The 27,049-nt window shown below is 34.2% G+C and overlaps 4 protein-coding genes across 11 annotated transcripts; 2 read left to right on the forward strand and 2 right to left on the reverse strand.

Moving 5' to 3' along the window:
- Nucleotides 1-4,094: 4,094 nt before the first annotated feature.
- On the reverse strand, nucleotides 4,095-6,082 carry LOC100819246 (protein ALTERED XYLOGLUCAN 4). 2 transcript variants are annotated; one of them, XM_003519490.5, is made up of 2 exons: nucleotides 5,687-6,082; nucleotides 4,095-5,399 (listed from the first exon to the last, which is right to left on the reverse strand). In XM_003519490.5, the coding sequence occupies exons 1-2, from the start codon at nucleotides 5,922-5,924 to the stop codon at nucleotides 4,309-4,311; spliced, it is 1,329 nt and encodes a 442-aa protein (XP_003519538.1). In that variant the 5' UTR covers nucleotides 5,925-6,082; the 3' UTR covers nucleotides 4,095-4,308. The 2 variants fall into 2 exon arrangements, with proteins under 2 accessions (XP_003519538.1, XP_006574591.1); XM_006574528.4 differs by having other exon boundaries at nucleotides 5,918-6,057.
- Nucleotides 6,083-9,452: 3,370 nt separating this feature from the next.
- On the forward strand, nucleotides 9,453-11,953 carry LOC100776316 (protein ALTERED XYLOGLUCAN 4). The gene is made up of 2 exons (XM_003519494.5): nucleotides 9,453-9,919; nucleotides 10,406-11,953. The coding sequence occupies exons 1-2, from the start codon at nucleotides 9,703-9,705 to the stop codon at nucleotides 11,509-11,511; spliced, it is 1,323 nt and encodes a 440-aa protein (XP_003519542.1). The 5' UTR covers nucleotides 9,453-9,702; the 3' UTR covers nucleotides 11,512-11,953.
- Nucleotides 11,954-13,445: 1,492 nt separating this feature from the next.
- On the forward strand, nucleotides 13,446-26,616 carry LOC100791581 (uncharacterized). 6 transcript variants are annotated; one of them, XR_005889023.1, is made up of 5 exons: nucleotides 13,471-14,430; nucleotides 20,863-21,166; nucleotides 21,301-21,418; nucleotides 24,958-25,162; nucleotides 25,296-25,564. XR_005889023.1 is itself a non-coding variant. In XM_026124585.2 (3 exons), the coding sequence occupies exons 1-2, from the start codon at nucleotides 13,793-13,795 to the stop codon at nucleotides 21,131-21,133; spliced, it is 909 nt and encodes a 302-aa protein (XP_025980370.1). In that variant the 5' UTR covers nucleotides 13,470-13,792; the 3' UTR covers nucleotides 21,134-21,166; nucleotides 21,281-21,640. The 6 variants fall into 6 exon arrangements, 2 of the variants coding, with proteins under 2 accessions (XP_025980370.1, XP_003519810.1); XR_003263611.2 differs by having other exon boundaries at nucleotides 13,446-14,430; nucleotides 24,958-26,616; XR_413044.4 differs by having other exon boundaries at nucleotides 13,446-14,430; nucleotides 21,281-21,418; nucleotides 24,958-25,564.
- LOC100777910 (probable serine/threonine-protein kinase PBL28) lies at nucleotides 21,570-25,737 on the reverse strand. 2 transcript variants are annotated; one of them, XM_003519497.5, is made up of 7 exons: nucleotides 25,596-25,737; nucleotides 25,306-25,493; nucleotides 24,939-25,137; nucleotides 24,697-24,860; nucleotides 24,502-24,606; nucleotides 23,331-23,453; nucleotides 21,570-22,266 (listed from the first exon to the last, which is right to left on the reverse strand). In XM_003519497.5, the coding sequence occupies exons 1-7, from the start codon at nucleotides 25,669-25,671 to the stop codon at nucleotides 22,030-22,032; spliced, it is 1,092 nt and encodes a 363-aa protein (XP_003519545.1). In that variant the 5' UTR covers nucleotides 25,672-25,737; the 3' UTR covers nucleotides 21,570-22,029. The 2 variants fall into 2 exon arrangements, 1 of the variants encoding a protein (XP_003519545.1); XR_005889000.1 differs by lacking the exon at nucleotides 21,570-22,266 and having other exon boundaries at nucleotides 23,719-24,606.
- Nucleotides 26,617-27,049: the final 433 nt, after the last annotated feature.

The following is a 27,049-nucleotide window of genomic DNA, read 5'->3' on the forward strand; positions in this document are numbered from 1 at the left end:
TATATAAATATAAAAATAAACATTTTTTTAGTTTAATATATAAATTGTGCTTGTAAATGTTTTTACATTATCAATTAATTCATTGTAGTAGTTTGTGATTAGTGGATGATAGTATAAAAAAAACTTACATTGTGATTATATATATTATTTATTTATTTATGTAAACCTCATTATTTTTATTAAATGTAATATATATAATTTAATTGAATAATATTATTAAGTATACAGAAAAAGTAATATTACTAAATATAATATGCATTTATTTAATGTTATTAATGCTGATTTTAATTATGTAACCTCATACTGTCGAGGATTTGGATTTCTCTAGATGATAAAACCAATAAAATTTTAGTAAAAAAAAATAATTCTGGCTCAATTAATTTAGTACAATGTACGAATTATGGTAAATTCTTTGTCTTTAATGATGAAAAAAATTCATCTGCCAAGGAATGTTTTTTGGGTGAAAACTCCGAGATTAAAATCTAAAAACTAATTTTTAGAGGTATTAAGATTTATTTTAAGGACAAATATCTTCTCCTGGATTCGTTTTGTATCCAAGCACAAACATGTAATTAAACTCTTGACCACATATATAAATACCACAAAATTATCATTTAACTATGTGATGACACCATCTTATTTATATATGCTGGAATGTTGAGCATACCACATGAATAAAATTTATTTAATGGTATTAGTTTAATATTTATATACATATATAAATAATTCATTTTTGCTTGTATATTATTAATTTTATTTTTATATAATATTTAATGTTAGCCGGTTTGCTTTAATTTTCTATTTCCAGTTTCTTATGCCACAACTAAGCTAAACTTTAAGTGGATTTGATGAATTGAATCAAAATTAAAATTAGCTCATAATTTTATAAAGAGTTAAATTAAGCTAAATGTTGATTTGTCATGGAATTCTTTTCACTTCTCTCAAAAAATTATACAATCAACTCAAGTAATATTTTGTGAAAATTAATAAATCATACAAGTTTATTATTTCTGTTTATGTATTACGATAGCTACAAAGCTGATCAAATATGTCGGCCAAATATTTCAGTCTTAAATCTTAATATATTTTGTGCAATTTCAATGAGTATTTATTCCGACGTTTTCATTTGAAATAGCTTCAAAGACAAAACCACAAATTTAGTCAAACAAGGTGATGTAGCCTCTTAATATTCGGTTAGAGTAATTCTTACGTGAGCATCACACAAATTAATAATAAATTCACACATATTAAAATAATAATAAAATAACACGCTTTTATTGAAGTTCTTTTAATATGTATATAATTATTTTTAAGTGACTATTTGCCGTTGTGATCATGTACAAAAGTTGCTCTCTTTAGCAATGTTTGATTGTAACTAGTAAAGAGTTACATAATTTACAGACACTTTTGTAATATTATTTATAAATACATTTTTATCTTTCATTCATTATATTTTTTTATTTTATTTTTTACTTCAAATTTTCTCCTTATTAATTTTTTAATTGTTAAAAATATATATAAAAATATTGTTATTACTGAGAATATATTATTCCATTAAAGATGTTTGATAAATATTTTTAATTTCTGAGAATGTTTTTAAATTTAAACAAATTTTAAAACAAAATATTAAATAAATAAATGAGGTAGAATAAGAAAAAAGTGAGAAATTATTTTACACATTTTCATAAGAATAAGAAGATTGAGAAAGATATGTAATATGAATTCCTCCTAATGAATTAGGCTTACCAATATTACTTAATTACCTTCTAATAAACATTAAAAAGTATATTTTTATTTTTATATTCTATAAGATTCTGTGAAATAAACGCTTCAATAAAATTTAATAAATCTTTTTGTTTAAAGTAAAATTCTATTCCATTAATTAAGCTAAATCAATTACACAACCAGTGATATAAAATTTAATTACTTTACATATGTTAATATCACAATAAGAAGGAATCAGGAAAAAATTGGAAAAGCAACATCCTATGAAAATTAAAGATAATTGTTTCTAAAAAAATTAGTTAGTAGGTTGGAGAGATCATGGAGGATCCATCCTTCTAAGTGTTTCCTTAACTGAATAACCAAAGAAACCTGTTTCTATGTCTCTCCTCTTTTTTTTACTTCCACTTCACATGATCAATGCAGAAAACGAAAAAACAGTGTTTCTCTTCATTCTTCTCATCTGATAACACCAGAAGGAGTGGAAAAGAACAGAAAAAGGGAAGCATAAGAAAGAAGGAAGTCTTTGACCAATTCAAAGACATATCATTCACCCTCACCAAGAGACTTATTCCATGGACTATTTGTGTTCTGCTTCGTATAGCTCTGATTCATTCATTCTTTTACCCTTTACCCTTTTCTCCATTTCCTAAAACTGATCTTCCACATTCCACCACCAACAACATCACGTACTGTTCTTCTCTTTCAGCTTCTCCCCCTTCTTCTGCAGGTATAAGCATGTTCAAGTCCTTCTTCTTAATATTAGGATTAGTAATTTTTTTTGTCCCAATAAAATTGCCAATTTTATGTTTTTTGTTCTGACTTGTAAGTTATTTTTTATAAGCAAATATTAATTATTAATTATTAGTTTTTTTTAGCAAACAAAATTGAATCTATGATCTTTTCTTCTCTCTTTTCTTTTTTTATCATCCAATCATTCTTATAACTCCTTCTTCATTAAGTTATAATTTTGAAAGATGAATTTTATATTATAAAATTTTTGTATCAATTTTTCATTAAATTATTTTTATTTTTTTGCTTTTTTTGTTTTTGGAATAACGATTTGGATGTTTCATCTCACCGAAGAAACACGCAGACTCAGTAATCAATAACTGTCTAAATTAAGAGTCTCACCCTCATGTGGGGCAATATTTCCTTAATTCTTTCTTACGATAAACATCTAATTTAAAAATATTTTAGTTATTAAATATTATAATTTTCATTCAAATATTTTCTTGTAAAAATATAATTTAATTTTCGTAGTATGTGTTTCTATGCTCGTACAATCCTTTTTTTTTTATTTATAGTTTTACTCATTTGTTTATCATTTTAATTAGCATACATTTTTCATTTAGCTTCTTACTTTCTAAAAATTGTGATGCAGAAAGAGATCAAATGAAAAATTTGTAATATTAAGAGGGGCTAAAAAGTAAAAACAAAAAACAAAAAAAAAACTTATCCAATAAAACAAATGAAATGTAATAGATTGGTGATACGAAAAAAATGTCCATAAAGAGTAAGCATTTAAAAAATGGAAGATCAAATAAAAAAATTTAAGTCTTATTTAAATTATGGGAAGTCGTAGATTAGTTATGCTATGTACACTTTTTTTCTATTATTTTACCTCGAATAATGACGGGTAAATAAATAATGAACAACGTAACGTGTATTATGTTAATAAGGAAAATATCAATAGATTATGAAATTAGTGTATAATCAGTGGCAGGTCATGACTAAATGTTTTAATAAAGCAAAAATAGTTAATAATATACTCACAATTATTGAAGTATATATATGGACCAACTCCCAAATAGCTCCGCCACAGTATAACCCATCATTCCTTATGTTCACATAATTAGATATGTGGCTATATTTGGTTGTTTGTGTTTGGCCACGGAATTGGATATGCTTACAATTCATATTTTAAATCATTGCATCATAATTTCAGTTGAACATTTAGAAAATTATTTATGAGAATGATGCAAGGTTTATTTCCAGTGGTGTAGGCAATTCCACTCGAGTTCAGTTTTTGTATTATTGTTATCATAATGCTTGTGAGAGTCTAAATTTGCAACTTACACCTACTCCGCCTTGCAAGTTGCAATATTCTGAGTACCATATCAGTAAGCAGATGCTAGAGAGTTCATATGCCTGTACTTTTTTTGGTTTGTTCTTGTTGTTCCTAAAGAGTAATCCGTAATATACTATTATCGAAATTTAATCTTTATCTGAAAATATATAGCGTGTTAAATAATCAAATATTTGATCATTTTGGCATGACTCACACAACTTGTTCCTATCCCAGATATTCTGGTTACCATTTCAAAAAAGAAGAAAACACGAGTTAAACTAAAAATATTATCGATATACTCTTTTTTGGACGCTTTCTTTTTTATTAATTAAAATGATGAGAGTTCTACTAAACATGAGTCCCAATCTCGATTTAGTAGATATTATTTACAAATCGGTAAGATTTACATCAATTTTAACTAATAAAAAAGAATGTCATTAGTATTCCACCAACAAAAATAGGACTTATTGTGTGGTGGAAAAATATTAGTGTAATAAATTAACAAGAGGAATTCTTCACTGTTGGCTTCTTGGCTGTTTCTCCCACTTTTTCATCATCTCTAGAAAGATCTCATTCCATGAGTCTATAGGCCCTGGCAAGCACCAATGAACACAATCACTCTGCACACGCTTTGGAACCCCATTAGCAAATGGAAAAGGATTCATATAAGCACCAGGATGACCATCTGGTCTCAACAATGCTAATTTTGTTACATCAAGTGCCTCCAACCTAAACCCTCCAAATTGTTTAACTTTTGCCTTAGCATTTTCCACTTCTTCCATCTCAATCCTTCTGATCTCAGCATCCACTTCTCCAAGTTGCATCTCACCCTTTCTATAAGGCTTAGTCTTTGAACAACTACCACCCTTATCCCAATCACCTTCAAAATGGGAAGGTGAGAATGTTCTCAAAATTACATCAACTCCATTTCCTTTACCCACCTTCCTCTCAATAATGCTATTAAGAGCAATCCTCAAAGCCTTTCTTAGTGAACCATAAAAACTAACATCACTGTACTTAAGACCATGACACTTTAGGCAACCTAAGACCTTACCACCCTCATAGTAAACTGAAGGAACCAAAAACCAATTCCCAACAGACAGCACAATCAAGTCCATTTGATCCACATCCCTAGCCCACTTCTCATTAACAAGATCCAAATGCATTACATTATGCTGTGGCCCTGTGCTTGTTCTTTGAACCCCTTGCACAAGAAAAGGGGACCAATAGAGGGACAAGCTTGCATTGTGAGAATCAAAGTGCCACCTACGAGAACCCTTGTGGTGGACACGTTTTGGAGTTGATGCAGTGGCTAGCAAGCAAAGAAGGGACTCTATTTGGTTCCTAGCCATAGAGTCCCCAACAAAAGCTACATGCTTGTTTCTTATGAGTTGGAGAAAAGTGTTTGGTTCAAACCTTGGAAGATGGCATTCACTTGGTTTCCATCTCCAGCGAAGGTAGGTGGAGTCATGCCTCCCATTGATGATGCAATTCTGGCTCTCTTTGATTGTAGCACAGGTAGAGCCATTGTACAAAGGGCCTCTCTTGTCACGGACCCATTTGCCATTAAAATAGTCACATGGGGTCTCATAAGTTTTTTCCTTTTCTGCCAATAATTAGAAAACGGGAATGAACTCAAAAAAGTCTCTTAAAAGACTTATAAACCAAACTATTCTACCACACTACTTGCTAATTTGAACTCATATGACAAAATCCACTTGCAATAGTACAGTTTTAACAAAACAAAATCATATATACTAAGACAGTATAACTAAGTTAATTAAGAGTGTGCGTGAATCGTTGTAAATTCTTTAGTACTTGACTTTGACTCCAACGGATCGATAAAAAAAAATCATATACATATGAAGATATGCTTATATTAGTTATATATACCTGCAGAAGGAGAAGGAGGATGAGGAAAAGGAGTGGAAGGAGAAGGAGAAGGAGAAGGAGAAGGAGAAGGGGTGGAAAGAGAGAGCTTAGTTGGTGGAGATGGAGTAAGAGAAAGAGGGTGAAAGTAAAAGGAAAGCAGAACTAAAGGTAGCAGAGGTATAGGAAGTAAAACATGGAGTGTACATGGAAGAAGTTTCTGGGTGAGGGATTGATCTTTGGTTGAGTTTGTACCTCTCATTGTGATAGCATCCCTTAGTGCTAGCTAGCTTAGTCTTTCATGCTTTAACTTTATGCTCCTACTGCACTATGTTGTGGACCAAGAAGATATTCATCAACCACTACCAGGGTCTAAAATTGAGCTTTGTAAATGAATGCACATGAATTATTTTATGCACCCTCAGATTGAAGTGTGGACCATAGAAGACACACAGTTCTATTTTGTTTTAAAATTCTTTTATTGAAAAGAACGAGGATAACGATAAATTGGAGTCTTAATACAGAAGAAAAATTGTAAGCTTATACTCACTTTCATTTTCATCTTATTTTTCTGGTTTGTTTTTATCTTATTTTTTCATTACGACGTCACTTATTATAAATATTACTCATCATTCATCAATAAGAAACATTTTATTAATATTATTATATTATTTAACTTTATCTGTTTATCTCTATCGTGTTATGTCTAATGTGTTTTTGTGCCCAAAAAAATATCTGTACCAAAAAAAATACCTAATTTGTTACTCAAGAATCAATTTTATCTTAGAAAATCATGACATCTTATAAAAAAAAAGTAAGCATAACTATTTTTTATTTTATCTTCAATATGAAAAAATAATTAATTATTTTTATCATAAATAAATCTAATAAACCGATTGATATGCACATAGAAATGAGAAAAATAATATTGAAGAAAATTTTTATACTTTTTTTAGACACACGTCTTTTATATTTTAGTTTAATTTAAAAAAAAATTATTTTTATTCTTTAAATCAAATACACTCTAAAGATAAAACGTGTAAATAAAAAAATATATAAAAATTCTCTCTAATATTACTCATCTCATTTCTATCCAACACACATAATTTTTTTTCAACTACGTACATCAATTTCTGTCGTTAAGCATCAAATGAAGTGTTTAGTAATCATTTTTGTACTGCATATCATAAATAAATTTTCTCAAAATTTAAAGGCGGTAGACAAAGGTGTAGGTGACTGACAAATACAGAAGAAAAAATTAGTGTTTTGACGTATAGTCAACGAACTTGTCACTCAAGAGAGAGGGAGACACAGAGGTCCCCCACTGTTACTAACAAGTTTATCGTTGTCCCAATTTCATCTAATTTTTTTGTTTATCATTCTATACATTTTGATTTGATACAGATGTTTATTTAAATATATATCAGACCGGACCTCACTCGATTTAGACCACATACAAGTTAAATGTATTTATGATGAAGAAGGGAAAATTTTTGTTACAAATCATTAAGATACTAAAAAGAAATAAGATAATTATTTTGATAAGCTTTCTAATGATGATAAGCTTTAACCTTTTAACATGGAATAATTAGAAGTTCAAGAGCATGAACGAAATGTCACTTTACTATGGCAAAATTTAGATGAGGATGAATATTAGTAAAGTTGTTGGAAATGATGATATTTCTAATAAATTTTGGAAATGTGTTGGAAAACATAATATCATTTGGCTCACTAAGTTAATTAATGAGATTTTGAGATATATAAAAATGTCGGATATGAGAATAGAGAAGGAGCACTATATATAAGATCGAATGACATATTCAAAATTACATAACGATAAAATTTATGAGTCACATTACGAAATTGTGAGAAAAAGTTATTGGGCATAAATTGAGAAATTAAAGAGACTGGGATTGTAAAGAACAAATTATTTTTATGTTAATTGGGAAGTTCTATAGCATAATTTATTCATTGTATGAGTAAAAAATAAGCTATTTTTTTCTATTGGGGGAAATGTAGCAAAGTGAGGAAGAAGAAAAAACTTATAGAAGCAGCATTGGGGTTCATATTAAGTCGTACATTTATGTTAGTCTTTTTTGGCACCAAAGCAGATCTGGATGATGGGTTAGCTGGGTTTATTAAATTATTAAAATGATTAACATAGCGTGGCTGATACGATAATGCGTTTCTTGTTATTTTGTTCATTTTTATTTATATAATTGAGATAGTACAATTTTATATTATTATGTGGGACAGAGATAGTGATAGTGGACCTCCTGGCCCAAACTCAGCAAGGGCCCTACTAGGCCCAAGAGGATCAGCAACGATGAAAACATGGCTCTCTCAGAAGTTTGGCGATGGGGGGTGGCAGGGTTTCTGACTTATATCAAAAGGTTTCTAAGTTTACATAGCATGCATTCAATCTTTTTGCTGCGAAAAAAACGTTTTGTGTGTGTCTGTTTTCTATTTTTGTAAAAAAAATCTTATTGCATGAGATTTATTTAAAGCAAATAGCTAACAACGTATGCAATACATGGCTAAATTACATTAACATTATTAATAAAAGAAATACGATATTTTAGTGTACATATTTCCCCCCTAAAATTATCTTTTCAAATTTATTTTTTATTCGTATAAGTATTTTTTTCAATCAATCCACAGTTTCACACCCCTCTCACATCTTGAAAACTGTCCAATATTATTTTATTTTTAAAATTTTTTAGAGAAGCACGAAGTACTTTTTTTCCCCTAAGTATAAATAATTTTTAATTGTAATATACTACCGTATTTTCTTCCCCCTGTCGTCCCAGCAAATCTAAAGTGGGTACAATAAACTTGAGTGGATTACACGATGCATCACTATCAACTATCAAGTGGGTACCATTACTTTCCTATTTCCCACCATCATGAGTTGCAAGATTGTAACGTTTGCAATAGAAACTATGTAAGATTTTACTAATTAATATCTATTTTTTTTACTCTGGACTATTCTGATTCAGCGCAGAAGTACTAAGTAATCTTGCGTTTAATATAAAAAAAAAACCCAACTGTATGCAAAAACAAATTCAAGTCTCCGTCTGTAATAAATATGGGATTTGGAGGGTTCAATGCATCTAATCTAATAAACAAATTGGTTCACATGGGCATATTCACATACCAACAAAAATGTATTATTATACTTTTGACTAAGCACATCTAGCTTCAATACTCCTAATGCACCAAATTATACACTCGGATTAAAAATATATATTAATGAGGCTCTTTCCATTAGATTTTTTTTATAAATAAGACCAAGTGTTCATTCATTACTTCATTTTTACTTTTCACAGGAAAAAAAAAGTATGTGTCCTTTTTTAGTTGGACCCCTTGACCATTCCTCCATTCTAGACGACTCTGTCCTTGCACATATATGCAACATCTACATTTAATATTCTGTTATGAATGGCCAAAACACAAAAGGCAGAAGCAGATGCCATGAAGGAGAAGAAAAAAGTTGTCCTAAGGAGAAAATGTGAAAAAGAAAAAAAAAATGAGAGAGACAGACACGAAGGAATTGAGTTTAGGGAGTTAATTAAAAGAAATGTAGCAATGTATGAACAATATTCAATCACGTAAATGATTTGAATTTATCACACTAATAATTATGTGTTTATATAAAGGTGTTATTTTTATCTGATTTAACTACAGTGCATGTAGTGTCAAGAATCACTGTGTTTTTCTTACTATTTACATTACTAAGAGAAGGAACGAGGACAAGGTTGGAATAGCAATATTCTATGGCTATTAGAATCCAAGAGAGAAATGAAAATTAGTACTAAATTAGAGAGATCATGGAGATCCAACAATGTGTGTTTTTTATTTAACCAAATGAACAAGCCAAGGAACCTGCTTCTCTGTCTACACCTTCTAACTTTCATCTCACAAATGCAAAAACCAAAAAAATACTGTTTTTTTCTCTAAAGACTTCTTCTCAGCTAAGAACACCAGAAAAAAAGAGAAACTGCAAGGAGAAGAAAAACAAGAAGGGAAAGGCTTTGAAGATGGGAATCACAAACCCCTTCAAAGACCAATCCCTCTCCCTCACAAAGAGACTTCTTCCTTGGACCCTCTATGCTCTTCTTCCCATAGTTTTACTTCGCTTATACTTTTACCCTCTACCTTTCCCTCCATCTCCAGAAACTGAGCTTCCTCATTCCACTCCCACCACCATCATCTCACAGTCTTCTCTTTCTGCTTCCACACCACCTTCTTCTCCAGGTACATGTATGCTTAAATTGATAATTTCATTTAGTCAAAACTATACTGTTGCTAGTTTTTTGTCTTGAGTTATAGTTGACAAAACTTACATGCAGTTTTAGTATTGTTTTTAAATTCAGAACTGGAGTTTTATTAATCTGTAATAATAATAAAGGGTTGCATTAAATGTCAACATAGATTATTTGAGGTAAAATTTCAATTTTGATTAGACAACAACAACACAAAAGCATCAATGGAACTGTATCTAAGTTTTGTCAAATTGTAATTAATTAGCAACTTGGGGATGTAGGATTTGTTGCTTCACTAGACTTACATGTTTCTTTGTTGGCAACATAGATAAAATTCCAATTCTGGTTTGTTTGACAACAACATAAAAGCATCAAAGGAACTATATATATCTAGGTTTTGTCGAATTGTAATTACTAATTAGCAACTTGGGATGTAGGATTTGTTGGTTCACTAGACTTACATGTTCCTTATTGGCAGAAAAGGAAAAAACTTATGAGACCCCATGTGACTACTTTGACGGCAAATGGATCCGAGATAGGAGAGGCCCTTTGTACAATGGTACAACCTGTGGTACAATCAAAGAAGGCCAGAATTGCATAACACATGGAAGGCCTGACAATGGCTATCTATACTGGAGATGGAAACCAAGTCAATGCAGTCTTCCAAGGTTTGAGCCTCAAACTTTTCTCCAACTCATTAGCAACAAGCATGTAGCTTTTGTTGGGGACTCAATGGCTAGGAACCAATTAGAGTCCCTTCTTTGCATGTTATCCACTGGTTCAACCCCGAATCTTGTCTACCGGAATGGTGATGACAACAAATTCCGGAAGTGGCACTTTCCTTCTCACAATGTGAGTGTCTCATTGTACTGGTCCCCATTTCTTGTGCAAGGTGTTGAGAAGTCAAACTCAGGGCCAAACCATAATGAGTTGTATTTGGATCATGTTGATGAGAGGTGGGCAAGGGATATGGATCAAATGGACGTGATTGTGCTATCAATTGGGCACTGGTTTTTGCATCCTGCAGTGTACTATGAGGGTGGTTCAGTTTTAGGGTGTCATTACTGTCCTGGCCTTAATCACACTGAAATTGGGTTTTATGATGTTTTAAGAAAGGCTCTAAGGACTACCCTTAATAGCATAATTGATAGGAGAGGGGGTAAAGGCTATGGAATTGATGTAATTGTAACAACATTTTCACCTGCACATTTTGAAGGTGAGTGGGATAAGGCTGGTGCTTGTTCAAAGACCAAGCCTTATAGGAATGGGGAGAAGAAACTTGAAGGGATGGATGCTGATATGAGAAGGATTGAGATTGAAGAAGTGGAAGATGCTAAGACAAAAGCTAATAATTTTGGTGGGATTATTAGGTTGGAGGCATTGGATGTGACCGAATTAGCATTATTGAGACCAGATGGCCACCCTGGTCCTTATATGTATCCTTTTCCATTTGCTAATGGGCATCAAGAGCGTGTGCAGAATGATTGTGTTCATTGGTGCTTGCCTGGGCCCATAGACACATGGAATGAGATTTTACTCGAGAAGATGAGAAAGTGGGAGGAACATCCTAGGACTGAAGAGTGAGGTATTTCTCATGTCTTGTTAGATGATTCTTATTTGTTATACTTACATGTTTTCCACCTCTTGGGTGATTGGTATTGCATTGAAATGGATCCAATTTTGTTTTGGTAGAATGGAGAACAATTTAATTGGGGGGTTATTGTTTTTCTTGCTTGGGTTAATGGAAAAGGAAATATATAATATACTACATCTTCTATTGATGAGGGAGAATAGAGTGACAAATTATTGGTACTATGAGTAATGGTGTTTCTGGAATGAGTTAGAAATGTACGTAATGGTTTAAGCCATTTATTAGACATGCTCATGTTGGGTACAAAAGGGTTTATATGCGTATTTGTGGAGGAATTCGTAACACATGGGCTAGTCTTGTCTGTCTTACTCATTTTGGTGGCCATCAATTTTGTCTAGTAGGCTATTTCAATTGGGAAACTTCCTTTTGATTTAATTTCTCTCATGTTAATTTTATTTGATCCATTTTGTCGTTTTCATAGTTCCTTAAAAAATGTTCAGCAAGTCCATTTGGAACTGTAAACAGTTTAAACGCGTTGAAAATTCTGGCGATTACGTACATAATCTAAGGGCAATTGTGATGTGAGTTGATTGAATTGATCAAATCAAAAGCCTATTTTAACATATTCACATGATCCTTGCTTATGGCTGTAATCAAACGCACCGTCTCTACAAAGAAAGACTCAAAAAGTCAATTTGGTTCTCTTTCTCGTTGCGTTTGGTCTGTTTTTAGATATGATGGTTCTGTCAATGCATGATTGCAGAGACGTTTATCCATCTAACTACATTTAATTGACGCTCATTACCGTTGGGAAATATAATGAAAGAAAAGGAACGACGTTAATACACCTTTTAGGACATCATTTCTTGTAGTATATGTTGTTATTATTAGTGATAATCTAGGTGGATTTTAATAATTGAATTGAGTCTCATTCGACTTCATATTTCTTTTTTAGTTTGTATTTGATGTCATAATGATGTTCTATCATTATTTTTCTTTTTTTATTAAGCATCATTAGTTTATATAAAGAATTACAAGTTTAAAGATAAGTTAAGAATAATGATAGAATATCTTATCTTATATTCTAATAATATACTCTATTAAATACAAACTGATTAATTAGGTTAAGAATATCAATAAAATATCTTATCATATATTTTAATAATATATTTTATTAAATATAAACTGACGACTTATGTTAACAATATTGATAGAATGTCTTGTCATATATTCTATGACGAATGTTCAAAATAACAAAAAATAATGTTTGTACGAATGCATAGAAAATATATTTTTACAGGACTATTGTTACTTATTGTAATTGTGTTAGTTGAGAATAGTCAGCTGGTTAGATTGTTACATTAGGCATTTTGATTTTTTTTTTCTTTCAAAATAGTGGCAAAACAAACAAGTGAATAAAGCTATAAAATAACCTGGAAGTAGTTTTTTTCATTGAACATGGTGCTGCTCACAATCAATCTCAAACACCGCATCATCGGTGTATAAATCCCTGCCAACTCAGGACTCAAGCAGTCATATATCTATAACAAATGGCCTCAGCAATATGGGGTTCGTAACAACGTGCAGCCAAACCTGGTGCTGCAGTAACAGTTTACGATGTGTATGTGGAAACTTTTATATTTTTGAGCGAGTACTGAATCAATTAAAAATAACCGTTACTTTAAAAAAAAAAAAACATTCTTTCATCTTAGCCTTATTTTAGTCCTTATGGATAGGACTAAAAAAAATTAAAAACATTATGCGTAAAGATCCAAAATTGATATCTTTAAGTATAGAATTAAAAAGAAAAGTTTTGGTAACTATACAAATTAAATAAGTTAAGTAAACCTTAAGAATATTTTAATAAACTTATCATATGCAATTCCTTGAAGTCCTTTAAATGCGATGCATATTTTCTCTTTTGGGTAAGAAAAGAAAAATAGATGAGTGAGAGTCTAGTGGAAGGGATTATTAAGCTTCCACTTGAAGAACCAAGATCCAAATCTCCATTAGAAGAGACACTCTTGTTTAAGAACAAGATTACATCCCAAGAAAGATAGGTGGAAAGAAAAGTACCCCTTTGGGGGGAAGAGACCATTGGTGCAAGAATCCAGATTTGGCAGTGGTGGGGTCCATACTCCATAGCTTCCACACACTTAGTCCAGTGATGCCATCCATCACAATTCATAATTCATAACATTTCTTCTTCTCATCTCTTTCTCTCTGACACACACAGACTCAAACCACAACCCCAACCTTTCTAATTATTCCACCATGGCTGCAGCATCATCAACTCTATTTTCCTTCTCCTTTCCCTTCGACCCTCAAATCCAAACCCTCTCTTTCCCTCTCTCCTCCGCAAAACCTCGCCTCTCCCCGAAACCCTTCTCCACTTTTAAACTCACCTCTACCCATTCCTCCTCCTCTTCCTCCCTCACTGTCTCCGACGATCCCTTCAACACCGGCCGCTTCCTCTCCAACGACGAGCTTCGCCGCCTCCGCCTCCTGGAGACCTTCCTCTACCGCTGCGACCTCCCTTCCGGCGGCTCCCTCTCCGTCCGCGTCATGCGCCCCCACGAGACCGACCCCACCGTCCTCCTCCTGGCCGCGTCCTTCGCCGAGTCCATGCTCCTCCCCCAACCCTACGTCAAATTCCTCGCCTTCCTCGTTAAGCAGTACCTCCTCGATCGCAGGTCCCTCATGCCCCACACCGCCACCCTCGTCGCATTCTACACCCAAACAGCCGCCGCCGCTGCTGATCAAGACCAAGAACAAGAACAAGAAGCGCGCTTAGCGGGGACGGTGGAGCTGAGTTTTGACATTAGAGGTGCCAATGCTACCGTCCCCTCGCCCACCCCTCCCAGAGATAAGCCTTACATTTGTAACATGGCCGTCAGAAAGTCTCTGAGGAGGTATCTATCTCTGTGCATTCTTCCTTACCTTACCGTTAAATTAGTTAAAACAGTATGCTCCATCTATTTATTCCTTTCTCCTTGATTATAACATCCTTTCAATTAATTTACATACTAGTAGTTAATTTAACTTTCTTTTTCTTATTATTTCAAAATTACTATTTTCTTTTATTTTTATCTATTTAATTGTTTTTCATTATTTTTAGAAGTGACAATAATTAAGTAAAAGTATATAAGAAAAAAATAATTAATACATTTAAAAATTAGAAAAAAGTCTTATAAAAAAATAAACAAATTTCTAAAAAGATCTTATAAGTATAATTAGGGACAGGGAAAGTAATTTTCTATATATAGTTTTGTTTGTCAAACAAATTTTTAGTAAATAATAATGTATGTACATTACTCTTTAATCACAAAATGACATGTATGTTAAGTTTATTGAGTTTAAAAATAAGAGTCAAACCAACTAATTGGTTGACAAGACAAAACTTTCATCCGATCACAAACTATATATATGTTAAATTTATTAACTTTTATAATAAATAGTTAACACTATAAACCCTTTTTACATTGTTAGTGCGTAGAAATTAAGCTCTATTATTTGTGTTGTTAAATATTCAAAGATTAGTTTGATTGACAAAACTTTAGTCTTAGTTTTTATTAATGTGATAGAACAAATATTAGATCAAGTTCGATAGATACTTTTGTTGTTGTTTTCTAGTCAGAATTGGAGTTTTACCTCCATAATCTCTTGAATAGAAGTTTGTAGTAAATGTCAACATAAGTTATCAGGGGTGATACTTCAATTCTAATTGGAGAACAAGGCCAATAACATCTAAGGAACTACATTGAGTTCTTATAGTGTGATGGACTTGATATTGTTAGAATATATGTCAATATATTTTTGTATTTAGTTTTCTTATTATAGCCTAGGATCTCTCTTGTAACTATGGTATATAACCATAATTTTGTTAATGGAATGAACACAAAATTATATTCTTTCATGGTATCAGCAGTTTAGGGTACAATCCTCTCTTGCTTTCGCTGCACCCTAACTTCTCTTTCTAGCCGCCATTTCTTTTCTTATGTTAGCTACCATGACTAACTCTAATGAATTCCACCCTGCTCTTGTTGTCACCAACATCAAGAACCATATCTCCATCACCCTGGAGATGAAAAACGTCCAATATGCAACGTGGCGGAACTGTTCAAGATTCATGTACGTTTTCACAAGGTCTTCCATCACATCGTCCCACCAGAGAAAGACAAGGAGAAGGTGCCTAAAATCGATGAAGAAAAGGAGTTGTGGTCGACCCTTGATGTTGTAATCCATCAATGGATCTAGGCAACAATCTCACATGACATGTTGCATACTACTCTTGAACCCGACGCAACGACAATGGAGGCATGGAATAGGTTGCGTGATATATTCCAAGACAATAAAGATTCTCGGGCTGTAAATTCTCCTGTACCAACATGGAGGATTTCTCAAATGCCTCTGCGTACTGTCAACGACTTAAGGAATTGTCTGATCAACTCAAGAACGTAGGCGCACTAGTGTCAAATAACTGTCTTGTTTTTCAAATGGTGGTCGGCCTCACCGAGGCTTACAATGGGGATGCCACACTCATTCGTCAAAGCGATCCTCTCTCGCCGTTCTATCAAGCCCGCTCTATGCTCACCTTAGAAGAAGTTGGTCTCGTGAAGAAGGTTGCAATCGACAGGGGTGCCGCCATGGTGGCTCATGACATTGATGACTCTCACTCCCTCTCCAAAAATTCCTATCAAAATCGGAATATTCATGGTGGTAAAAAGGGTCAAAACCGCAACAACAGTGGCAAAAACAATGGAGGCAATCGTGGTGGTGTCAAGAGCAGCAGTGGTGGTGGCCGTAATAGTGATTGGCAGTAGCAGTCCGACCAGCAGCAATCGAGGCACCAGCAGTGGCCTATAGGACAATGACAGTGGCCATGGATGCCTTGGGCTCTTTCACCTTACCCATACCCCTCATCCAACGACCCACCCCCCTCCTTACATTGGATCAGACCCAATTTTCAGCAAGCCGAGCAGTGCCAGACAAGCATCCTTGGGTCAAAACCACTAGAGGCCTACACGGCGATAGCAGCTCCACCTACTCCAATAGAAATTGAAGCAATGATACACACTCTTGGGCTTAATCCTTCGTATGCCAATTGGTACATGGACACTAGTGCCACCTCCCACATGGCATCCGAGCAAGGTAATCTCTCATATTATTTTAATTTGAGCAATAATCGTGGTATAATTGTCGGTAATGGCCATTCAATTCCAATTCGTGGTTATGGTCACACCAATTTGTCTCCCTCGAATCCACCCTTCGCCTTGAAAAATGTCCTTCATGCCCCTCAATTTATTAAAAACTTAGTGTCGGTACGAAAGTTTACAATTGATAATTCAATTGTTGTTGAATTTGACCTTTTTGATTTTTCTGTGAAGGATTTATTGATGGGGGTAAATCTCATGAGATGTGAGAGTTGAGGCGGCCTTTATCCCATCACCACAAATCTAGCCACTTCATCAACTACTTTTTCCGCTTTAGCACCATCGTTATGGCATGCACGTTTGGGTCATCCGGGAGCACCTGTTTTTGACTCCCTTAGGCTAAATAAATTTATTGAGTGTAATCAAACTCGTAGTTCTCATGTTTGTCACTCTTGTTCTCTTGGGAAAAATGTTAAGTTACCGTTTGTTTCTTCTCATTCTTGTACTATTATGCCTTTTGATATTATTCATAGTGATATTTGAACATCTCTCGTTTTGAATTCTTCGGGCCATCGATATTATGTTTTGTTGTTGGATGATTACTCTAATTTTTTGTTGACATTTCCATTGTCTAAGAAGTCTCAAGTTTTTTTCACATTTCTATCTTTTAGAGCTTTCATTCACTCTCAGTTTGAACTGGAAGTAAAAAACATTCAATGTAATAATGGTAGGGAGTTTGATAATGGACCCTTTTAGGAATTTTGTAAAGTAAATGGGTTAGCTTTTTGTCTCTCTTGTCCACATACATCATCACAAAATGGGAAAACCAAAAGAAAAATCTGTACCATTAACAACATTATCCGTACTCTACTAGTCCATGCATTTTTACCACTTTCCTTTTGGCATCATGCTTTGCAAATGACAACATATCTTCTCAAAATTCTTACAAATAAGCAATTAGCCTATCAATCACCTTTCAAGGTTCTTTATCAAAAGGACCCTTCCTACTCTCATCTTCGGCTGTTTGAGTGTTTATGCTATCCACTTTTTCCCTCTACTACCATAAACAAACTTCAAGCCCGTTCCACTCCTTGTGTCTTTTTGGGGTACCCATCTAATCATCATGGGTACAAGTGCTATGATTAGTCTTATCGTAAAATCATACTAAGTCATCATGTCATTTTTTATGAAACTCAATTCCCTTTTGCTAAGTTGCACATTCCACAACCTCACACTTATGATTTTACGAATGACAGACCCTTCCCTTATGTGGTCCACCATTTGACCTCTCCGCAGGCCCAAACCAACCGACCCAGCATGCCTTGCCTAACCCGCAACTTGCTGCCCAGCCTACACCTCTATCCAGCCCACCCACACTTAGCCCACAATCACAACAAAAGCAACCCTCACCCAACCCAGCACTTGCACCTTCACCTCCATATTAGCCCACTCATTTTTCGGCTTTCATACCCGTGACACGTAGTCAGCATGGGATTTTTAAACCCAAACGACATTTAAATCTCAACAATAATGTCACTAAATCCCCCTTACCGCCTAATCCTGTGTCTGCCCGTCGTGACCCGAATTGGAAAATGACTGTGGATGATGAATTTAATGCTCTTATTAAAAATAAGATGTGGGAGTTGGTGCCCCATCCACCTGATGTTAATGTGATCCGGTCTATGTGGATTTTTACTCATAAAAAAATCTGGTGTTTTTGAGAGACATAAGACCCGTCTTGTAGGGGATGAAAAAATACAACAGGTTGGCGTGGATTGCAGTGAGACTTTTAGCCTGATAGTCAAACCGACAACTATTCGCACTGTTCTCAGTTTAGCCGTCTCTAAAGCAGGCCCATTCACCAACTTGACGTGAAGAATGCTATCTTGCATGAAGAACTCAAAGAGACTGTGTACATGCATCAGCCCATGGGTTTTAGGGACCCGAGTCATCCTAATCATGTATGCTTGGTGAAGAAATCTCTATATGGCCTCAAACAGGCCCCTCAGGCTTGGTACAAGAGATTTGCTTATTATGTTTCTACTCTTGGGTTTTCTCATAGTACTTTTGATCATTCTCTCTTCATTTAACGACAAGGTACAACTTTGGCTTACATTCTTCTGTATGCGGATGATATTATCTTGACAACTTCCTTTGATGCTATTCGCAAGTCTATCATATCCCTTCTTAGCTCGAAATTTGGTATGAAGGACCTAGGGCCATTGAGTTGTTTCTTGGGTATAGTTGTAACTCATCATACAGGTGGTCTATTCTTATCTTAGCAGAAGTATGCAGCAAAGATCATTGAACAGGTCGACATGTCATCTTGTAAGCCATCTCTTACTCCGGTTGACTCAAAACCAAAGCTCAATGCTAATTCCAGCACACCATATGCTCGATCCATCTCATTATCGAAGCCTTGCAGGGACTCTTCAATATTTCACCTTCACGAGACCTGATATTGCTTGTGATGTGCAACAAGTGTGTTTATTCATGCATGACCCGAGGGAAGAACACATGCACGCTCTCAAGCGCATTGTGTGCTACATTCAGGGTACTTTTGATCATGGCTTGCATCCCTATCCATCTTTCACATCTACTCTTCTCTCTTATACAGATGCTGATTGGGGTGGGTGTCTGGATACCAGACGCTCTACATTGGGTTATTGTGTGTTTCTTGGTCCACCAAACGGCAAGCTACGTTGTCACGATCTAGTGTGGAGGCGGAATAACGAGGTGTTGCCAATGTGGTTTCTGAGTTTTGTTGGTTACGAAACCTTCTTCTAGAGCTTCATTGTCCTATTCGGAAAGCTACCTTGGTATATTGTGATAATGTTAGTGCGATATATCTCTTTGAAAATCCTGTTCAACATCAGCGCACTAAACATATTGAGAGGGATATTCACTTTGTTCGCGAAAAGATTGCTCATGGGGAAGTTCGAGTCTTACATGTCATGTCACATTATCATATTGCAGGTATTTTTTACCAAAGGCCTTCCCTTGGTTCTATTTGAGGATTTTCGGAACAGTTTAAGTGTATGACAACCTCCCGCTTTGACTGCCGGAATATGTTAGAATATATGTCAATATATTTATATATCTAGTTTCCTTATTATAGTCTAGGATCTCTCTTGTAACTGTGTTATATAATCACAATTTTGCTAATGGAATGAACACGAAATTATATTCTTTCAAATATATTTTATAGATAGTTTGGGTATTTATTTCTTTTCTTTACCCCCCAAAATAACTATAAGTCTATAACTTCTACATTAGGTTAAGGTAGGTTATTACTTGTGAGAAATTTTTAAGATTTTATTTTCAGTAGCACTTTGGTTCATTTTGATTAAAAAATTATTAAATAGTTTTTTTTAAGTTCCTGTTAATTTCTTATAGAAATTATCGATGTTTGGACTAGTGAGTTAGACATTCAGTTGTTTTTGACAAATGTTATGAGCTGGAACCCAAGTTCTTGTCAAGAATGAAGAATTCTTAATATGGGATATATTCTTACCTTATGTGCAATTGTGAATGTTTCCAATCCGAAGATGTCTTGATTATAAATAACTTACTGCAATTCTGAAACTATGAGACAAGTTGGTTTTTGTTCAGAAAGTTAAATATGTGTTGTCTCTCCATTCATTCGAGTGAGGCAGGAGATTATTGTGTATTTTTTTATATGTTTTCTGCAATTTTACCTTGCTTCGTTCTTGTTGCAAGATAAACACAAATTTTGATTTGGGGAAATCTGAAATTTAATTTAAATGATTAAGCATTTAAGCTACCTATTTTACCATCTATGATGTTCAAATTGTATAATGAACTATTTAATTATATCCGTCAACTACTGCCAGAGATTGATATCATCCTTATGATAGCTACTGTATTCTTGTTTCCAAGTATAATTCTGCAAGTATATAATGTCATGTTCATTTTTACCATTTTTTTTATGTTCCACTTTCTGTGAATGAATGTATGGCATTGAAAACCCTATAATAGTTGTTTTGAGCATCCAAAGTTTATCATCAAGTCAATCCAATATACATTGGTAATCCTAAATTCCTATGTTTGCTCACATATTAAAACACGTCGGCTTTTGATTAAATAAAAAACTGAGGAAGTGTTTTTGACTGTGAAACTACCTGAAGGTAAATAACTTTCTAAGTGTATGTTTCTGGTAATTCCCTTCAGGAGGGGCATTGGCTGGCATCTTCTAAGGGCAAGTGAGGAATTAATTTCTCAGATGAGTTCCGCAAGAGAGGTTTACTTGCATTGCAGAATAATTGATGAAGCTCCATTTAACATGTATACAAAAGCGGATTACAAAATTGTAAAGACAGATAGCATTTTGGTCCTGCTGACATTGCAGAGACGCAAGCACCTGATGTGCAAGAAACTTCCTCTTTTAAGTACGCCTCCAGAAACGGATCTGTCAGTTTCTGATGAGCAAAAGACTATGTGAATGTGTGCAAGGGTTGCAAAATATTTTTACAAGGTAATGTTGTGATTGTATCATATTGCTTGAAGGCTTGTACCAGTGTATGTTATGTCTAGCTTCCACACAATATTATACTCAAATATGTCCTATGATAAATTTTCTTATCTGTAGTTGTGGAATATCTGTTTCAGCAATGATAGCAAGATGGTCATGGTATGGTGGTTTTAAGTTTGACGGGAGAATAGAGAGTGGTACCAGGCATCCTTATTTTTTCTCTTATCTGTAGGACAGAGACTGAATGTGTTACAGGTAAATTACGACATACTGTTCTCTAAATTTTTTATTTTCTTGTCTGGCTTAGACACCCAAGTGACGAATAAGATTGTAAAGATGGTAACACGTGATAAATACCAAATCATACATGGTTCTTTATTGAAGAACCTAGGAGAAACATTATAGATGCATGGAAAATACAAATCATATTAACTCTGTATTTCTTCAATATAATCAAAACAACGATTTATATATGCATCTATTTTCTATGGCTTATTTATCATTCTGAAAATTTGAATGTGACTTGGAATCTGTTGAACCATGCCAATCATACGCCTAAATAAAATATTAACGTTAGGAGGTTAAGGAACATTTTCTGCCTTTCCGGGGAGGTGGTTTTTTTTTGGTCATGGTCTCTTAGGTACTCCTGTCATGTGACCAGAAAGGGGTTTGAGTAGCACGAGGCCATGAATGAGGGTGGAGAAGAGAAATGGAAATGCTCTTTCTGCTTTGTCCATGATGGATTGAGTTCCTCATCTCATAAAATCAGCCAAATTTGTTATGCTTTGTACTGATCACTTTTGGAGTTCACTTTTTATTCTCATCAAGAAATCATCATAATTCCAATGTCTAAACTTGTGATTTCACTAGATCATTCTCAAACTATGCATAACCATTCCCAAGCCTTTTGAATTTGTATAGATAATCATTAGGAGTTCTTTTATACATTCTACGATTGAAGGTCTTTCATTACTCTCAGTACGAACGCATCTTGATGCCAGATTGGCAAACATGACTATAGACTGAATGGTATAAGAATTTCGAGCCATCTCTGGATCTATCACCTTACGAAGCTTCTTGCGGTCATTCAGTATGTGCCTCACCTGCATATGAATATCAAATGAATAACAATCTTTCTGTTGTACGAATCCAGTGATTCTCAATGATGGGGCTCAATAACAGAACAAGAAAACATGGATATTGAAAATTCAGAGGTAACTCTCTTTATTACAGTAGAACAGCAAGGAAAGAAATGCAGAAACAGGTAATGCAAGGGTACCAAATGCCAAGGGAACACCTAACTCTCTGAACCAAAATCTTCTACAACATGCGTGAGTGTGTGTTTCAAGTGAGAGTACTATCTTGATGTGAGGGGAGCTAATTTTGAGCATTCAATGACAAATGAATTGTGAACATTAGAAATTTTCTGAACTCCAAGTCCCATGACTATGTTTTTATCTTGATCCTACTTTCGTGGTCCAATTTTTAGGATTTCTTCTTCTCAAGAAACCACTTCTCTAGTGACAAAGGTATATTTAGGAGAGTGAGAAGTGCAAACCTAGGCCATACAACCGTATATGATACATAGAAGATCAAGATTAAAAGTTTTTTATGAATTTAGTATCTTAATCTAATGGGCACTAAGATTTTTCTAACTCCCATTAAACAAGAGTTTTCGCTCAAATATTTTTGGATGCAAACAACCACCAAGTCTTTTCTTATTAGGTGAGGTTAGTTATATGGATTAAACGGTGCCATAATGTTACATGTAAATCATGTCTATAGAGAAACTATTGACCATTAATTTTTTTTAATGGTTTTGCTTATAATTTTTCTTTGTCCTCCTCTTCCTCCAATGATTGAACTATCCTTCATCTGATCTACTCTCCTAACTAGGATTCTCTACAGTCTGTTTCCATACATGCCCAAGCCACTTAAGGCAAATTTCTACCATCTTTTCTACAATTGGTACTACCCTTTTATTTTTTCTCATGCATTATTATTATTTTTGAATAATATTATTATATAAATAATAATGTTGCCTAGTTATTTTCTTAATGAATTAAAAAAGTACACTGGTGAATTTTGGGGGTTTGATTTGTTGCTTTTACATTCCTAAGGATTGATGCTCTAAGGGTGTGCACATGTGTGTGGGTACATTTCCTACCTGTAGTACAAGGTTTTGATCGTTGGGACCTTGGTTTAGATCTACAGCTCGACGTCCAGTCAAAAGCTCCAAAAGAACAACACCAAAAGCATAAACATCACTCTGTAGAGTGAGTTTCCCAGTCTGTTGTCAAATGAATTAATAATGTTAGTGTAAAAAACGTGTAGCAATCCACTGATACTAGATACAAGAAGATTGAAAGTGAAAGATTTTATGATAGCATTTTGTGATATACAGATTTGATTTGAGTTATAAAACTGCTTGGTTGTCATATAAAAATTTAGGCATTTAGGCAAGGACAACGAAATGGTTTTAATAACTTGTAATGCCATCGATGAAAGCCCTCGGGCTGGAATTGTTGATCACTGTATAAATTTCTTTGGTGTACCTGGAATGTTAGTTACTAGACCATGTCCATGGATGGTATGGGTTGAGCTCTTGGGCACAGTATCTATCAGTCAGTTCCTGATACCATGAAACCACTTGATCTAAAAGCACAAGCTATTAATTAAATAAAGGCCTAAAATTGTTTTCATGGCCAAAAGTGTTTAAATCAAATAACTTCTCACTAAGTCTCATGGTGGGCTCCTAGTTATAACAAAAAATTCTTGAATCATTTACTGATAACCTAATAAACCATATAAGGAAACTGAAGGACTTTTAGTAATTGGACGGAATTTCAGCCATAGGCTTCTAATGCAAACCAAAATTTCAAGCTTTAGGCTATTATTGGTGCTTGAGTTGGTGTTGAATTTGCTGGCTTAATTTGCTTGGGTGATTTATTTTATGGTAGACTAAACTAACAAAACAGGTACTAGTATGTACTTCATTGGTGTTGTTCAACCATTGATAAATCTTGCTCTAGATTAAGATGTCCATATTCACAAGTTAAATAAGTATGCATGAGATGAAAGGAAGTTGAAAAGTTGGGTATATTGTGCATGTAACCTACTTTGGTAGCAACAATGGATTCTTGATTTTTAGCATGTGAAGCTGCTTACATCATGTGCACGGGAATAATTGCAAAAGAACTTATTAGATTTACTGTATACTGCATTGCAAATCTCTTTTTTTATCTTCAAGAATGAATATAACCTTATTTAAAGGTGTTGAAAATTGAAAATGTGAATTTTTTTTTAGAGAAAAAACTCTTCATGGCATAGATGCCTACCGATGTATACTCGGGATCAAAATAGCCAAAGGTACCAAGCACTCTGGCAGTCACATGTGTCTCTTGCCCTTCTGGCATTAACTTCGCGAGTCCAAAATCAGATATCTACAGAAAGGTTGTTAATTTTAGCCATGTGCACATGATTGTCAGAAGGAAATGTTACAAGTCATTATACGAAAACTTTTTTTTTTATACCTTTGCTTCAAAGTTATCGTCTAAGAGAATATTGGTCGATTTGAAATCCCTATGAACAATAGGAATTCCAACATCAGAACTTGAATGGAGATAAGCAAGTCCTTTTGCAGCTCCCAGTGCCACTTGGAGTCTTCGAGGCCAATCCATGTTTCTTTCCCCAATTCCTAAAATTAGGTGTTGATTAATAGAAGCTTGATGTTAGAAATTTTGACTGTAGTGTAGATTTTGGGTAATTGACAAACCATTCAAATGATCCTGCAGGTTCCCTTTACGCATATATTCATATACTAGGAATCTATGCTTTCCATCAGCACAGTAGCCTATCAAAGAAACAAGATTTGGGTGGTCAAGTCTGCTCAAGATGTCAACTTCGACTCGAAACTCGCGTTCCCCCTCAGCTGCTTTAATTGCTGGCAACTCCATTTTCTTGATTGCTACAACCTTCAGAAGGAGACTTGTTGTATTAGTATGTATCTATATCAAGTTCACTTATTTAAACCTTTTTATAAGAAGCATGCTTTCTGCATGGAAGCTATGATTGATGTTACAAAATCTTATGAATTATAATGAATTCCTGTGGGCTATAAACTTTTGTCCAGAGCTTATTACCTCTCCTGACCGCAAAGTGCCCCGATAGACTTTGCCAAATCCTCCTTTTCCAAGCAGATTCTCATCACTGAATGAACATGTTGCCTCCTCCATCTCCTTCAGTGTGTAAACAGATGATCCATGTAGCCTTTTTGTAGGTCGTGGTGTTTGATCTTCAAGTTGCCAAAGCTGTGCAGGTTTGTAAACCCCTGAATATAAAGTTTGTAAATGTTACAAGTTGGTTGTGCAATGAAACAGCACTGAAGTACATATGCTTAAACCATGAAGGAAAAAAAAAATAAAGACAATACAGGGATCTGTATGATCTTGAGATTTGCTTCTACGGCGCTTGTTCCAGGCCGAGAGTGAGACCAAACCAAATGGCATGATTGATTACTCTATCTTATATGTTCTCTGCTTAAGAATTGAAGTGCTAGGTTCTAAAAACAGAAAACAATTGGACAGAGATGACTAATTGTATTACACACTTAGAGATACAGGTGATTTTGCCAAGAACCTTGAAGTAAAACACTCTTTTGATACGATGAGAGGGTGAAGTAATGACTTTGGAATAGTTGGCATGTGCTTGAGAAAGTTATTATTCCCATATAAAAAGCATATTGATAACATGGGAATCCTCTATTGGGGTACGTGTGGAGCAAGTGAAGCTAGCGAGATTAGAATACTTGACATAACACCTTCCAACAACACTGAGAGAGAGACAAAGATATGTGCTTTAAGGCAAAGAGAAAGCTCATAAAAGTAGGTATTGCTCACCTATGGTTGAGATGTGGTAGTAGGGGTGGGGGCATGCTTAGTTTGATAGTGAGATGGAAACAGCCACCCCATTCACCATGTTGATCATTTTGTTTACGTTTTACCGTTTGCAATTTGAAAATCAGTGGCGGTTGCAATGGCCCTTTCATTTGTTCTCTTCATTGCTAAATCTGTTGTTACCTTGTTTCCAAATCTTTCTCTGGTATGGTGCAACCGTCGCTGTTGCTATTAAAGCATATATGATCATCAGCATTTGAATACGTTTTCTTTAGCACCAATAATAATCCATGACCGTTCATGCGGGTCCCAAGAGCCAGTGTATACGTTTTGTCAGTTAACATGGCCAGAAAATCTGGGGTAAGGTTAGGAATAATTTATATAGAGAGGATTTGATAATAAAGTAATTTTATTTGTTTATATGAAAATCAACTGCTGATATTTTAATGCATACATATATAATGTTATGCACACCATGTAACATTTACAGCTAATTTTTGTATCAACTACTGAAATTTCTTAATTTACTTTCCCCTTAAATATGTTTTTGGTTATCAAGTTAGAAATTTGTCTTTTTTAATCTTGCAAATTAGCATTTTCTAGTTTCTCAAATTTGTATTTTTTTTTAATTCTTTTGGGCTGATTTTTGACAGTTTTGATGTAAAATTTATGACAGTTTCTTTTATTGAAGAAGAGATTAAAATATTTTACAAATTTCACGGACTAAAAAAATGCATGTTTTAATTTGGGACTAAAAATAATAAATTCTCAAATTTGAGAAACTAACAACATATTAAAGCTTTTATTGCCCGATTTAAGATTCTACTCTTTCCATCACAATTTTTAGCAATGATTGCATAACACCAGCAAGGTTAGGAAAAATTAATATAGAGGATTTCATCATGAATTAAGTAATTTTCGTTGTTTACGTGAAAATCATTGGCTAATATTTTAATGCATATATAATTGGTCACGTATGCGTTATATTAAC

The sequence above is a fragment of the Glycine max genome, chromosome 2 (genome assembly GCF_000004515.6).
Source record: "Glycine max cultivar Williams 82 chromosome 2, Glycine_max_v4.0, whole genome shotgun sequence".
Classification (NCBI taxonomy): Eukaryota; Viridiplantae; Streptophyta; class Magnoliopsida; order Fabales; family Fabaceae; genus Glycine; species Glycine max.